The 14,766-nt window shown below is 38.4% G+C and overlaps 1 protein-coding gene across 7 annotated transcripts in view; it reads right to left on the bottom strand.

Annotated features, from left to right (window-relative positions):
* The window catches only part of LOC144591933 (uncharacterized), a 93,032-nt gene that overhangs the window by 8,314 nt on the left and 69,952 nt on the right, over window positions 1–14,766 (bottom strand). For all 7 annotated transcript variants that reach the window (XM_078395966.1, XM_078395963.1, XM_078395960.1 and 4 more), the window contains one exon: window positions 9,301–9,388. In XM_078395966.1, the coding sequence (XP_078252092.1) occupies window positions 9,301–9,388 (88 nt within the window). The remainder of the gene's footprint in view (window positions 1–9,300; window positions 9,389–14,766) is intronic.

Raw genomic sequence — 14,766 nt, 5'->3', positions numbered from 1 at the left:
TGCTTTCTCCCTCCTTTTGGTTCTTCACCCACACCATCATCTAGTTTTATTCTCCTCCCCACCTACTTCCAGCTGCCTGTCACCCACACACTATACCTACTGGGTCTCCTATCACCTTGCTCCACAGGTTCCATCTGCCCATCATTCCTCCCTTATCTCGTTCCACTTATCCCTTACTTGGCAGCTTCTGCACCTGCAGCCTCATGTTCCCATTTACCACCTTTTAGTCTGTCTCTACTTCCACCATCCCCTCTTCTCAATGCTGCATCTGCTCCTTTTTCCATTTTATCCTTTTCTACCCATCACCACTAGCTGCCGTCTCCCAACTCTACCCTTTACCCACAAAACCTGGCCTCATTTGCCATTCAGCCCCTCCTCACTTGGTTCTTTCTATAACCTGCCAGCCCCTGCCCCCCTCCTCCCTCACCTCATCATACTGGCTATATCCCCTCGATTCAGTCATGAAGCAGGGCTCTGCCTGAAATGTTGACCATTTCTTTGCCTTCACAGATGCTGCTTGACCTGCCGAGTTCCTCTAGCAGTTTGTTTTTCTTCTCCCCCATTGTTCACGACCTGTTGCTTTTGTCCTCAACGTTTGTGCATTTATTTCAATTCTTTTAAAAAAATTAACTGATTTAGCCTTAACACTACTTCCTACTTTGGGGAGGGATCACGGAGTGTGGTACATAAGTCACATACCTTAGCTTATATGGGTATTCTTGTGTGCACAATCTGACCCACACCATGTATCATATAACAAATCTCAGTTTAGAATAGATGTGCATTTGTTATAACTTCATTCACTTTATAGAGAATACAAACTATGAAAATAAAATGCACTGCTGCAGACTGAGAAAAGTCAGAGATAAGTCAAACGAAAAATGACCAAGAGAAAGACCAAGTCTGTCTCTTGATCAAGACACACACTTATATAAGAAAATATCCAGGAAGATGTTGGTCTTTTTAGGACAAAGCTATGCACAAATTGGCTACCAGATTAACAGCATTACAATAGCAACACATTGTCAGTTGTGGCTCAATGCTTTTCTAAATTAATATTCCTGGAACATTGCAGAGGCTCAATTGCCTGTATTGAATCTGGAAGATGAAATTGTCGTGTGTCAGTTGTGGCTCAAGTAGTGTTCCCATCTTTGAGATAAAGGCATGGCATCAAACTCCACTCCTAGGATTCAACCAGATATTTGAGGCTAACATTCCTGCTGTTTTTTAAAATGAAATATTAAATAGTGATTGGGCAGCATTAATTACCGAGATAATTTTGTTATAAATTTCAAAAAACAAATATTTTAAAAAAATAACGCAGCACACTAGCTGTCTCCATACAGGGTGTGCTGACCTATCATGTTTGTTTGAGATAAATATTGAGGATAATCTAAAATCGTGAAAGATATTGTACTTGACCTTCCATTCTTTCCATAATTTGGGATTATCAATTATAAATCAGGTTTAGACCATTCATTCTGTATATGGAGCCAGTTATCAGAAAACATTTATCACTTCAGGAGAAAAATTCTATTTTGAGCATGTGGCAAACTTTGAGTCACTACTTCTGTTGTTGAATTTGAAGCTGATGAACAGAACCAAATTACTATTTATGAAGTTATGAGAATTAACGTCTGTTAATTTTGTACGGCTGTGCGGATGGTCTGTTTCAATCTGCTGCAGTTTGTATTTATTTAATTGTATTTATTAATCACATTCACAGATTATTTTCATCAAATACCTCCGTGTGTGTGCTGTTCTCAAATGGGGACAGTGAGGCACCTCATTTATTTTTTATTGATTTTTACTTTGTGAGAGTTCTGATTAAATTATCTCAGCGATTAGTGCTGCCCAATCACTATTTTAAGGCTTAATTTATTATTTAATTCAAAAAAAGGCATCCCCAGTGCAGTGCTTAACACAGCAGGAATGTAAACCTCAAATATCTAATTAAGTCCTAGGAGTGGAGTTTGATGCCATGTCTTTATCTCAAAGATGGGAACATCAATTGAGCCAAATTGACACACTACGATTTCATTTCCCAGATGCAATACAGACCATTAATCCTCTGTCATTACCCGTGAATATTAATTTAGAAAAGCATTAATTTATTAAAAATAAATTCACAGTACCCCTTTATGTCAAAATGTATACCGTTTTGACATACCCTCTTATTAAATACAGCCAGTGACAAATAATAAATTAAAAATAGTCAGTGACCAACACTGAAAACAAGAGTAATATTCTTTTAATATTCCTGTAATATTCCTTTCAGTGATCTCAATTTATTTATATACTGTACTCATATATTCTGTCAAATCCTGAAGTACCCTTGTTGATGCCACTTAATATCAGATCATAACGCTTTGACTACGCTTCATTTCAAATACTAATTTATAGTCAACTGTCCTCAGAATATAATTATCAACTTGGCTCATGCTGTGCTGTAGCTGTTCTCCTTCACTTCAAATATCTTCCAAGCTTTAACTTTGTTCATACCAACCATAGTTTACTTAAGACATCTGTTCCTTCCAATCCAGCCCCTTGCATTATTGAATTTCATGTGTCACACAAATGATGTATTTATCAAATGTTTTGTGCAAGTTTTGTGGGTATATTTTTCCTTTTCAGCATCTGCAGTCTATTCTACACCATTTCTCCTAATATCTTTGAGTAATTAACACTTTGACTTCTAATTCTTAAATGTAAAATAAAATATGTAACCAGCACCAGCTCCTGGGGCAACTTATTCAGCATTTGCTCTCCTGACGGCTTTGCACCAAAGTTCAAGAGAAGCACAACTAAATTTAAAGTTTGCTGCTTATTTACAGTAGTTTGCTGTCCATGTTGACCAGTTTTATTTAAAATACAGCTAAGTGTTAATGCGCTTTCACCGCCATCTTTATGTTAAAAGAGGCGAGACAGTCTGAATCTGCATTCATTGGAATGGAGTGACTTTATTCAAATATGTAAAAACATAATCATAAAAGCCTTATGAATTATTTTGTTTGATTAAAGTCACCCCACAATTTTCTGAACTCTAAGGAATGCAGATCCAAACTGTCTAGCCTTTTTTTAAACATAAAAATGGCAATGAATGCACATTAATACTTGGCTATATATTATAAACAGGGTAGATGCTGAGATGTTTTCACTCATGGGAGAGTCACGAACAATTGACAGAACTCCAAAATTAGGGGCTCGTCATTTAAAACTGAAGTGTGCAGGAATTTCCCCTCTCAATAGGTAGTGAATGTTTTTCTCTCTCAATTTGTTCTCTCAAAGAACAAGTCAATCAGGCAATTGAAAGAGGAAAGCAAATTCGCGGAAGGTTTTGAACTGGTATTGCAAATTCTTCGTACCATGATGAACATCAACATGGATCCAATGGGATCAATGATTTGCTTCTATGTTTTAATCTCCATGTTTCAATTATCAACTCTCAAGTTTTAAGAATTTCTGAATGACATGTCGAACAATTATAAAACACTGCATGCACATAACTGAAATCTTTACATATACTAGGAAGATAATGCATAAAATTGGGATATTACAGGATGATAGAAAACCTGAGATAATCCTTGGAAGATACTATCAATTCAGACAGACATTAGGTTAGGCCTAGTATTCATCGAATCATGATCCGATTCCAAAATGCTGCATGGAAAATTATGTTGTCTAATTCTTCTTTAACTATCTAAACTACACCCTGAAATGATGCGTAAAGTAAAAACAGTAAAAAATGTTAATCAAACTCTCCTTGTGTAAATCATCAAGTGAAACAGTCGTTGACTTTTGATTTCAAAATGAAAGTACTTATTATTTCCTTCAGATCTGAGTTTCACTGAGATATTGCTAGCCTAATTCCTTTATCCATTCCAGTGAAGCACTAAACATCGTTGTTTGATTTAAGTGTTCTCTTATTGCCTATGTCCAAGTTCTTTACTGACTGAATATGAATAATTATCAAAACATAATACTGCAAAGTTATTTGGATTTATAAACCTTTCAGAACCATAGTATGTATCAAAATGCTTTATATTAATAAAGTAGTCCCAAACTGTAACCATCGATGTACTGTAGTAAACACAACAACCTAGTTGACACAGTAAACTCCCACAACAGCAACACAGACATGCTTTTTTTTTTTTTGAGGACGTATTTTTAGTTGAGAGCATAATAATGGCCAGGACAAGGGGTGTAAGTAATTCTGGTTATGTTGAAATACCATGGGATCATTAGAAAGATGGGAAGAAGTGTAGCGGCCTTGGTTTAATATCTCAACTAATCGGTGGTATCTCTGATGATGTAGTGCAACCCCTCAGTGCTGCCCAGCAGTGTCCATATTGAGTGTTTCGAATTTAATCATGCTAGTGAAATAGGACTTGAACACACAACTTTCTAACCTACAATGCAAGTCGACTCATCATCGAAGGAAGCCGATAGTTGTGTACATAACCTAATTCATTTAATTTACTTTATTAATAACCAGAGAGAGAAAAAGGCACGTTACAAAGTACATCAATATCCTTGTTTCAACAGGTAGTGTAAAGTAGGCAGGCCTGAACCGAAAACTCAGGGCAGACATTGATGACAGATCAGCAAAAACTGGGATCAAAATCAAGGAAGAACGCATCTAGAATGAACAATAGCAGAAATGAGAGGGGGCAAAATGTAAAGTAACCCACCTGTGAGAGAAATGGCATGAAGGGATCGCAGGGATCCGTGGGAGTGGTAGGGGAACTAAATAAAGAATTCTAGGACAAAAATAAAATCAGAGGTATCAGGGACAGAGACCCATTGAACATTAAGCAAAAGGGACCGTGTACAGTGATCGACTATTCATTAGGGGTACAATAGAACAAAGGTATGCTACAACTGTAATCATGGTCAACTTTAATCTACACGTAGAATGGACTAACCAAATTAGAAATTATACTGTGGAGGAGAAATAACGTGTACATGATATTCTGGATAAATACATAGAGGAACCAACTAGAAAGGCTAGTGAAGACTGTGGATTGTGTAAAGAGAATGGATTAATTAGCAATCTTGTCATGCATGGCTCCTTGGAGGAAGGAGCATCTATAATATATTAGAATTCTCCATTAAGATGCAAACTGGCATGACTGATTCTTGGACTAAGATCTGGAAAGTAAATCAAGAAAATCGCAATGGCATGGGTGAGAATTGGCTAATACAGCGATTGGGGAATCTTTTAAGGTGTCAAAAGTAGATCAGCAAAGGCAAATATCTAAGCAACAATTGGATGAAAGACTCGAATTCTTCATCCCTGTCTATGATAAAAATAAAACGGGAAGGATAGCTCAGTATAATCTACCAATCTTGCACTATTGTACTTAGGTCCAATCGTATAGAACTATTTTTTCAATGAACTGTATGCAAAAATAGGAATTTCACTGTACATAGGTAAATGTGACAATAAAGTACCATTGAACTGTGGCTAATATGGGAAGTTATGGATAGTATTAGTTCTAAGTAGATATATAAACTGTCCTAAAAAAAGCAGTTAACCTGAGGATCAGGAACTATTTGAATTTAATATAGCAGGATTATTTGAGGAGAAATTAGGGAATGAAAGTAAACCTACAAGGAATATGAAAACAGGTTGCAAAAGCCAGTCAGAAACAGAGGTACTCATAATGGTAGAGAGATGATACTATAAAGCAGACAATTGTGACATTCATGGCCTCAACACATTGCCCTTCTGGTAACGGTGATCTCTGCCCTTCTGTAAACATTAGACACTTGGATTACCTACAGCAGGCACCGTCAGGCAATGGAGGTACCACAATTATGGTCGCTGCAAAATCCTCCATGTCTACTGGCAGGATAAGGCGACCAAGGTTAGGGTCTTCTCCCACACCAACTTTCCCAGTATTGATCATACAATTACATCAGCCAGCTCTTATGGGTGGACCACACTGTCACATGCCTGACACTAGACAACAAGCTTTCTACTCTGAGTTTATCACTGTAAGAGATTACCAGGGACCGACTCCCTGGTCCATGATTGCTTAAAATGGAAAAGTGGTGCTCACGATGGCACCGAGAGCCTCAAGTCTCTTTGTAAGTAACACATAAGGTATAATGAAAATACATAAAGGTGTACATCTCCACATCTAAATTATGTTCCACTCACCTACTTCACCAGATCTGATGGAATGCAAAATCTAAAATAATGACTGTCTCCCTTCCCACAGATCGGCCCAACCTGCTAAGTATGGATCACGTGCCCATCACAGAACAGTAGTGGAAGCAAATCACCCTTAATGCTAAAGAATTGCCTAAGGAGGAAGAGGCTGGTGATCAGAGGATATTGGGTGAGAGGTTTTTGGATGATGGAATAAAATATCAAAAGGAATCACTTTGAGCAGCATTAATGATGACTTTCTGGTTAAATTAGTGTCCCTCCCTTTAACAGTGGGCTCATCTGTATGGACATTACTTTCTAATAGTAAAAGATCGCAATAATAATACCATTTAAATTGTTTTTAAATTCTAGTAAATAGGCCTTGAATGGCTTCTGTGTAGAATTTATATTTTTGAAACTCCATACTTTCTCCTGCCATCAACCTTAACCAGGCTAATTTACAAAGGCTAAATAACCAGCTAGCATGTCTTTGAGATGTGGAAGAAAAATGAAATGTAAAATGTGCATATTCACGCAGAGCATTGGAGATCTGAATCAAATCCAGGTCACTGGAGCTGAGAGTTAACAGCATTACCTGCTATTCAGTTTAGCTTAGTTTATTATTTTCGTGTGTATTGAGGTATAGTGAAAAGCTTTTTGTTGCGTGCTATCCAGTCAGCGAAAAGACTGTACATGATTACAATCAAGATGCTAAAGTGTACAGATACAGGATAAAAAGGAATAATGTTTAGTGCAAGCAGCTGTTGAAATGAAGATTTAAAAGGGTGGATAGATTGTAATATATGATAGTAGATCCACCTTGGGATCTGCACGCAAAGAGTCACCTGGCTTTGGTGGCACGTGGTGCTGCTGCTGCAAGTGCGAATTTCACTGTTCCGTTTCGGGACGTAAAATACTCTTGACTCTTGAGTTGATATGCACCATAACCAACCTAGCAAAGTACTTCATCATCAGCTTTCTTTAATCTTCAATGTACACTAGAGTCATACAGCACTGAAGCAAGTCATTTAGCTCATGAAATCCATACCAGCCTCTTTTTAAACTATTTCCAAATTTATTTTCCACTCATTCTCATTAAACTTACCCCAGATTCCACGAATCATCTTCCCACAAGGATCAATTTGCAGTGGATAATTAACTTATCAACCCACCAGAGGAACCTACGCGGTCACTGGGAGAAATAACATAGTCCACACACCAAAGGTCCAGATTGAACCTGGGTTGTTGGAACTGTGCCACCTTTCAATAAAGGCAGACAGAATTTTTTTAATTAAAAATGTCAGCACTGCTTCTTAAGAATGAGTCAGTTTCCTCATTCATAGAGTCACAAAGCTGTGCAGTACAGCAATAGGCCCTTGGTGACCAAGTTGCCCGTATCCTTCCAAACCTTTCCAATCCAGGTACCTGTCCAAATGTCCTTTAAATGTCATACATACCCACACTTAACAGTTCCTCTGGTAGCTTGTTCCACCTTCTGTGCGGAAAAAGTTGCCCCCTCGGATCCCCTTTATACCTTTCCCCTCTTACCTTAAACCACCTCTCTGGTAAAGATTGTGGCTATTTATCTTATCTATGCCCACTCATTATTTTATAAACTTCAATAAGGTAACACTCTTCAAAGCTCCAGGGATAACATCCCAGCCAAGCCATCCTCTCCTGATAACGCAAACCCTCCAGAATTGGTAACATCTTTGTGAATCCTTTCTGCAACCTTTCCAGTTTAATGACCTCCACTTGAGAAAGATTAATGAACATTTAAGTTTGTAAGGAACAGGCGAATGTAACAAAATCTGGAGGATATATTTTTGGATACTAAACCAACATTTCAAACTGTGGATAAAATGAAGACAAAATCTACTGCATCAAGGCTCATTAAGTACCTTACAACAAAGAGAACTGGTGATCAAAAACAGATGTTTCCACCCAAAATAAATAGAATGCTTTAGGGGGTAAATCAGGCAACTATCAAAATGATGTCAATATAAATAAATAGTCATTGTGGCTCCAAGCCCTCTCTAAGTAATTGATTGTTTTAAATGGGAGCTTGCAATGTGGTATAAACCCCTATATGAAAACATGAAAAGAAGTACACTTTGAGGTCTGCATAGAATTTTATGAGGATTCTTCAAATAATGCCTAATTATAGATTAAAAGGCAATTCACCATTCTTAAGGCCTGCCATTTTCCCACAAATTGACTGGAGACAATGTCATAATTTATTCTTAAATTGATATTTTGTTTTGCACATTGCAAAAATAGCTGAAGTATTTTTTGCAGTCCAGTGCTGCTATCCACCACATCAGTCTGAAACACTACATATTACTTCCAGGTACAATTTGGGCGTCACCGTGGCACAACAGTAGAGTTGCTGCCTTACAGTACCAGAGACTTGGGTTTGATCCTGACTATGGATGCTGCCTGTATTTACGCGTGCTGTCTGTATGGAGTTTGAACGTTCTCCCTGTGACCGTGTGGATTTTCTCCACACTCCAAAGACATACCGGTTTGTAGGTTGATTGGCTTTGGTAAAAAAATCATAAAATTGTCCCCAGTGTGTAGGATAGTGCTAGTGTATGGGGTGATCTTTGGACAGCGTGGACTCGGTGAGACGAAGGGCCTGTTCCCGCACTGTACCTCTAAAGTTCAGTCTAAATTTCTGTCATGCGCTTATATAGCAGCTATTTGTATATAGCAACACCAAGACTAATTTATGTGAATACACCTATTGATGGAGGGAGTATTTAGGAGGTTGTTAGTTAACAATGAAATTTTAGCAGGTCACCAGAAGAATCCCCACCTCCTCTTCCTACTGGAATCTTTAACAACCATCGGAAGACACGAGGAATCCAGTTTTGGAAAGAGTTTAGGTACTCTGAACTACAAAGTACTCTTATTTGAAGCACAATATAAACCACGTGAGTGGTCCCTGTAGTGGGACGTGAACCCATGATCTGCTAATTCAATAGCAAATCTGTGATTAACCAAGATACAAAATACTTAAGAATCCTTAGAGAAACACTTAGAATATAAAGATGTTGTAACAACAAATGGCAGGTATGGGAGGTGGAAAGATTCACATGGATAGAACCAGTAATTTACAGCTGTTTATATAAATTGAATACCTTCAGTATCAAGTTGATTAAGCCAATACCAATGCAGTTTCTAGATCCATTCCCAAAACAGCATAAGAGCGTTTCTTGGCCAGCATTTCTGCAAAATAAGATTACAATGATTAACTTTGTGATTTGGTATAACTTAATTTCACTTTCAACATTAGTTTGCCAACCCAATAGGTTAGTTTGGGAATGTGCAAGAATAAAATTCAATCTTCTGTTCAAAGTAATTTGTAGGAAAGATCACAAGGTATATAAAATCAGTTTTATATGGAGTCCTTCATGATCTTAATACTATTTTTTACAGTTAATGAAATACTTTAAGGATAATCAGTATTAAAATGCATGTATATCTATATTAATCTGTGCACATTAAGCTTTCACAAACAACAATTGCATAAATAACCAGATATTGGTTTGGGGATGAATATTGGTTATAACATTGGAGAGAACAAAGGCTTTTCACTGTACCTCGGTACACGTGACTATAATAAACTGAATTAAACTACTTACTCCTTTTCAAATAAAGCAATGTGCTTTATCATATCAGAGATGGCACAGGATCTTTGTTCACCATTTCATTTGAAATTACCACATAACGTGATACTATTATACCCATGGCAATTGGACAATTGTTCCATGAATCATACTTGAAGATCTTATTATTGTATGTCATAGCGGTAAGGTGTACAGTATGTATTGTGACTATCCTCCACTCACTGCATTTTACTGGAGAAATTACTCTGCCTGCATAAAACTTGTGATTATTCAGCAATTTATTTGGCCGTGTGACATTTGCCGCAGGGCTAGGGATATTGTCTCAAGTTTTATCGAAGTAATTTCTCCAAAGAGAAGACTAATATTGACAGCAAGAATGCAGGTGCCGACCACATGCCTTCTTACACAACAATGAATTCATCACAGTAGCCCTTCTCCTACTGTAATTCAACAATTCATCAACATTGGATGATGGATACTTCATCACAGAAACATCACAAGTTGCAGAAGAAATTAAGTGGCTGGAATTTTGTAATTAATTAATAGGTGCTATTTGTATCCAAAAGCAAAAAAAAATTGCAGATGCTAGAAATCCAAAATAAAAAGAGAAAACATGGAAATGGTCAGCTAGTTAAGCAGTATGTAAACAGAAGGACAATTAATATTTCATTAGAACAAGTGTTTCAAATTGCATCCTGCTGCCTGTAATTTCTAAAGGAAGTGACTGATTATTCAACAACTTACTCCAGTACAGTTTGATTAAGCTCTCAGACCATCAATTTTAATCTGCCAAGGAAGTGAAATGGCAAAATTATATGGTTGATACCGTCTAGTATCACTTAACAGTAAGAGATCAGTCATTCAGTCATTTTTCAGTAATCGTTACTTCCAACTGTTTGTTGCCAGTATACAAGGCATTGACAACCCTGTCATGATACAGATATCAAGGAACATGAGACGAGCCCAGAGAAAATGTTTACATTTAGGCTAATGGCATTTCGATAATTAACTGAAAAAAGACCCTCATAACCCTCACTTGCAAACAGTGCCCTGGCTGCCATTATTTCTAAACATACCAGAAAGACCTAGCATTAAAGTGAGCATTTGGGTCAACTATCATTGTCGTATTTCAAGTGATTATTTAATGTCAAAACCAAACTCACAAACTGCAGCACCTTGCAGGTTTTGGCATTGAAATTGAGTGTGCAGTTGTTTCCGGGTCAGGTGTTGGAGACCAACTCCTCATCCACTGAAAGAGGGAATGCAAGAAATACAGCACAGGACATGAAGCAGCAGAGGCGTTTTGTGCAATGCATAAACCAATGTATTTGTTTGTAAATTACATGCAAATTGTACTTGATTCCAATTAAAGGATCTCTTATTTGGCATAATTTATATGGTTAAGGAAACGTGGTAGATCACATTTTAAAAATGCATCGAAAACCCTTGCACAATATATGAGACAATCACATCAGCTGTGAATGCCACCACTCTGCAGATGACCTAATTTTTGTTGAAACAGTAAAGATCTCAAAATATGGTAAGTTCCAAGTTACCAAAATCAACAATGGAAGTATAACAAACCAATGTCAATGTGCTCTCCAAGGCCAGCATCCCCATATTGAGCCCGACACCCCGTTTCTAACTTGGCTGTTGCTAAGTTAGGCAATACATGTTACTTACATGTCTAAGTCTATACTCTAAAGCAGATACCCTATTCTGACCTCTGCCATGGGAGCAGATTACCTAGTGGACGGTGAAACAAATTCAAGGATATGCTCAAAGATTCTTTTAAGTGCAATTTCCCCACCAATTTCTGGAATCCTTTGACCCATGACTGCTCAAAATGGAACATTTGGGATGGCATTGAGAACTTGAGGCCCTGCATCAGATGATCACAGAAGCCACGTTTATGTAATGGAAGGAGTGCACTTCCTCATGGCTACCCACACGACTATCCCGTCAGACACCTCTTGTGGAAGAGTTTGTGGCTTCTTTATGAACCATCTCAGTACCCATATCATCAGAATGGAAGCGTCATCTTCAATCCCGAGTGACTGCCAGCAAACAACAATTAATTTATACATTGAAGACCTCTACAGGAAGTGCTGCTTCAAGGCGATAGTTGATATCATCAAAGACACACACTGCTCTGGCCACACTCTCATCTTGCTGTTACCATCAGGCAGAAGGAACTGGAGCCCGAGAACTGTTACCTCCAGGTTCAAGAACAGCTTCTTCCCAGGAACTATTAGGGTCTTCAACTACGTTTCATAACCGACAAACTCAGGATTCATGATGGGTTCTCATACATAATGTATACACTCTGACTTCACATTTTGCAACTCTTTTCTCCTCATCTCAGACCCTTTTATCTTCTTCCTATATCTGGCCTTTGTCCACTCATGTCCCAATGAACCCTCCCCCGACCTGTATCCACCTGTCACTTGTCTGGCTTTGTCCCACCCACATCATTATTCCAGCTTTTTCCCCCCCAACTACAATCAGTTTGAAGAAGTGTCCCGACCCAAAATGTCATCTATCCTTGTTCGCCAGAAATGTTGCCTGACTCGCTGAGTAACTCCATCACTTTGTGTCTTTTTGTTGTGAACCAGCACCTGCAGTTCCTTGTGTCTCCCATGTTCTTCAACCAGTCAGTATCATGAATCATGCAGGAGTGACAAAGCACAACTTTAAGTGACATGTCTGCACCCTGCAACCTCCATACCTCTCCACCACTTCCAATGCAGAGTTAATTATCATTTGCTGCAGACTGCCGGATCCTGTGTTAGGCTAGAACAGGTCCTCCGACTCACACTATTCCCAAGACTCTTCTCCGAATGTCTTTCCTCCCAGTAAAAACCAGAATGGAATCGAAAAGACTTCCATTCTCATCATAGCCTCTTCACCAGCAACGTCACCAATATTCAAGCAATAGAAAAATGGGCTCATTTCCTTGCAGAGTTTCTTGGTGTATCTATTCTTGTTGATTTCAAATTCACGCTCCTCATGAATTAACTAATAATGGAAAGCTTTATCAGCACAACACGTTTCTCTATCCTCCCAGGAACCTATGACTCACAATGTGAGTCATACATAGTCAAGCCGCCACCTTGAACAAACTTCCTGTGCAAAGCATCTGCTCAACCTAACAAAAAGATTAGAGAAGCTTTACTGTAAATCTGGGATGAGCAGAATTAATTGATTCTGTGCACTTAAATAGTAGAATGCCACCTGATCACTGATTACTCACCAATATAATGATCAAATATTAACTTTCATCTTTGTGTATAAAAGGCAGCTTTCTTCAGAAAAGCACACCAATGTATGTTGTAAATTAATAAGCCTGATTTCCTTTTAAAAAATTGATAACATACAGAGGACCTGTTACTAATTCTAATATAAAGATGGTGCAAACAACTTCTTATGAAATTAAAAAAATGATAGAAATACACTCAGGAAGCATTTATGGAGAGAGAAAAAAGGTCAATATTTCATGTCAACCATCTAATCAGTAGGTAGTTAACTTCATACACATTGCAATTAAGTTCAATGGCAGAAAAGTAAGAAAGGTAAGAAAAAGGGAACTTTTGTGATAGGATAGAAGAGAGGAGAGATGATTAACGAAACTAGTATGGTGCAAAGCAGGTGACAGTATTTGGGGGGGTAAAAAGCATTTGAGTTCACAAGAGTGGAAAATGGGAGCAGAAGAATCATAAACAGCATCTGCTAAATGGAAACAATATGAATAGCGATCATAATGTGAAATGTTTGAAATCCAGGTAAAATGTCAAATCACAGCGTTGCTCCAATTCTCCCAGTGTGTCCTTCCACCCCAAAAGAAAACTATCATCAAAATCATATCAAAGACTGGTGATGGTGATGAAGTCTGTAATCTACGACATGGAATAAGGGCACAAGGGACTGCATTCGCTTTCATGTGGGGGTGAGGGAAGGGGGGTGGAAGAGAAATACAATGATCAAAAGGGGATTCCTTCTTTGGGATGCTAGACAGGCATTTCTATTGGAGGATTCAGTGGATCAAGAGGCATCTGTGGGGAGAGAAAATGGTTGGTGTTGCATATCACAAGGAGAATGTGGAGTATTTCATGCAGGGAGGTGGGGAAAGTTGTGGCACACATATAGGAACAGAGGAAGCACAAGAACTGAGATGGAGAGATAAGAGGCGGCTGATGCTGGAATCTTGACCAATTCACTGCTGTGTCAGGCAGCATCTGTGGAGAGAACTGGACAGTCAATACTTTGGGTCAATGCCCTTCCTCTCGACTGAAAGTAATAATAAATTACTCAAAGAATTGCTAATCAATGAATGCAGAGCCAAAAAGACAAGGTAGATTAGGACATAGTATGAAAGGACTTCAGATTCTTGGGTCATTGTGCCAGTTTTGGAAGAGGGTCAAAGACACTGGCACAAGTGTCTTCGGTGTTTTGGGGCAAGGCATTGGGAGAGGAGGAAAAAGTAGAAGAGGAATAATGTGTAAAAGGAGTGGGAGTAACAGATAACACTGCAGCAGGAAGTTAAATTATTTAAAGAGATTCTGCACGTCACCAAATACACCAACAAACCTCTACAGATGCACTGTGGAAAGAATCCTGTCGGGCTGGTACTGCAATTCCAAGACACAGGAACACAAAATGTTGCAGAGAATACTGGACTCAGCCCAGTCCATCATAGATACATCCCCCATCACGGATACATTCCCTCCCTTCTGTTGAAAGCACTTACATGAGGGGCTTCATCTATCAAGGATCCCCACCATCCGAGCCATGCCCTCTTCTCACTGCTACTGTCGCACAGGAGGTACAAAACCATGAAGTCCCACACCATCAAGTTCAGGAACTATCAGGTTGCAGAACCAACCCACACAAACCAAATTCTATCGACAACGGAATACTACACACCTCTTCCATTACTGCAGACTTGTCTTTTTTATCATAATTGAGTTTTGCATTAAT

Source organism: Rhinoraja longicauda, chromosome 3 (genome assembly GCF_053455715.1).
Source record: "Rhinoraja longicauda isolate Sanriku21f chromosome 3, sRhiLon1.1, whole genome shotgun sequence".
Classification (NCBI taxonomy): Eukaryota; Metazoa; Chordata; class Chondrichthyes; order Rajiformes; family Arhynchobatidae; genus Rhinoraja; species Rhinoraja longicauda.
This window is presented reverse-complemented; position numbering and strand designations above follow the sequence as displayed.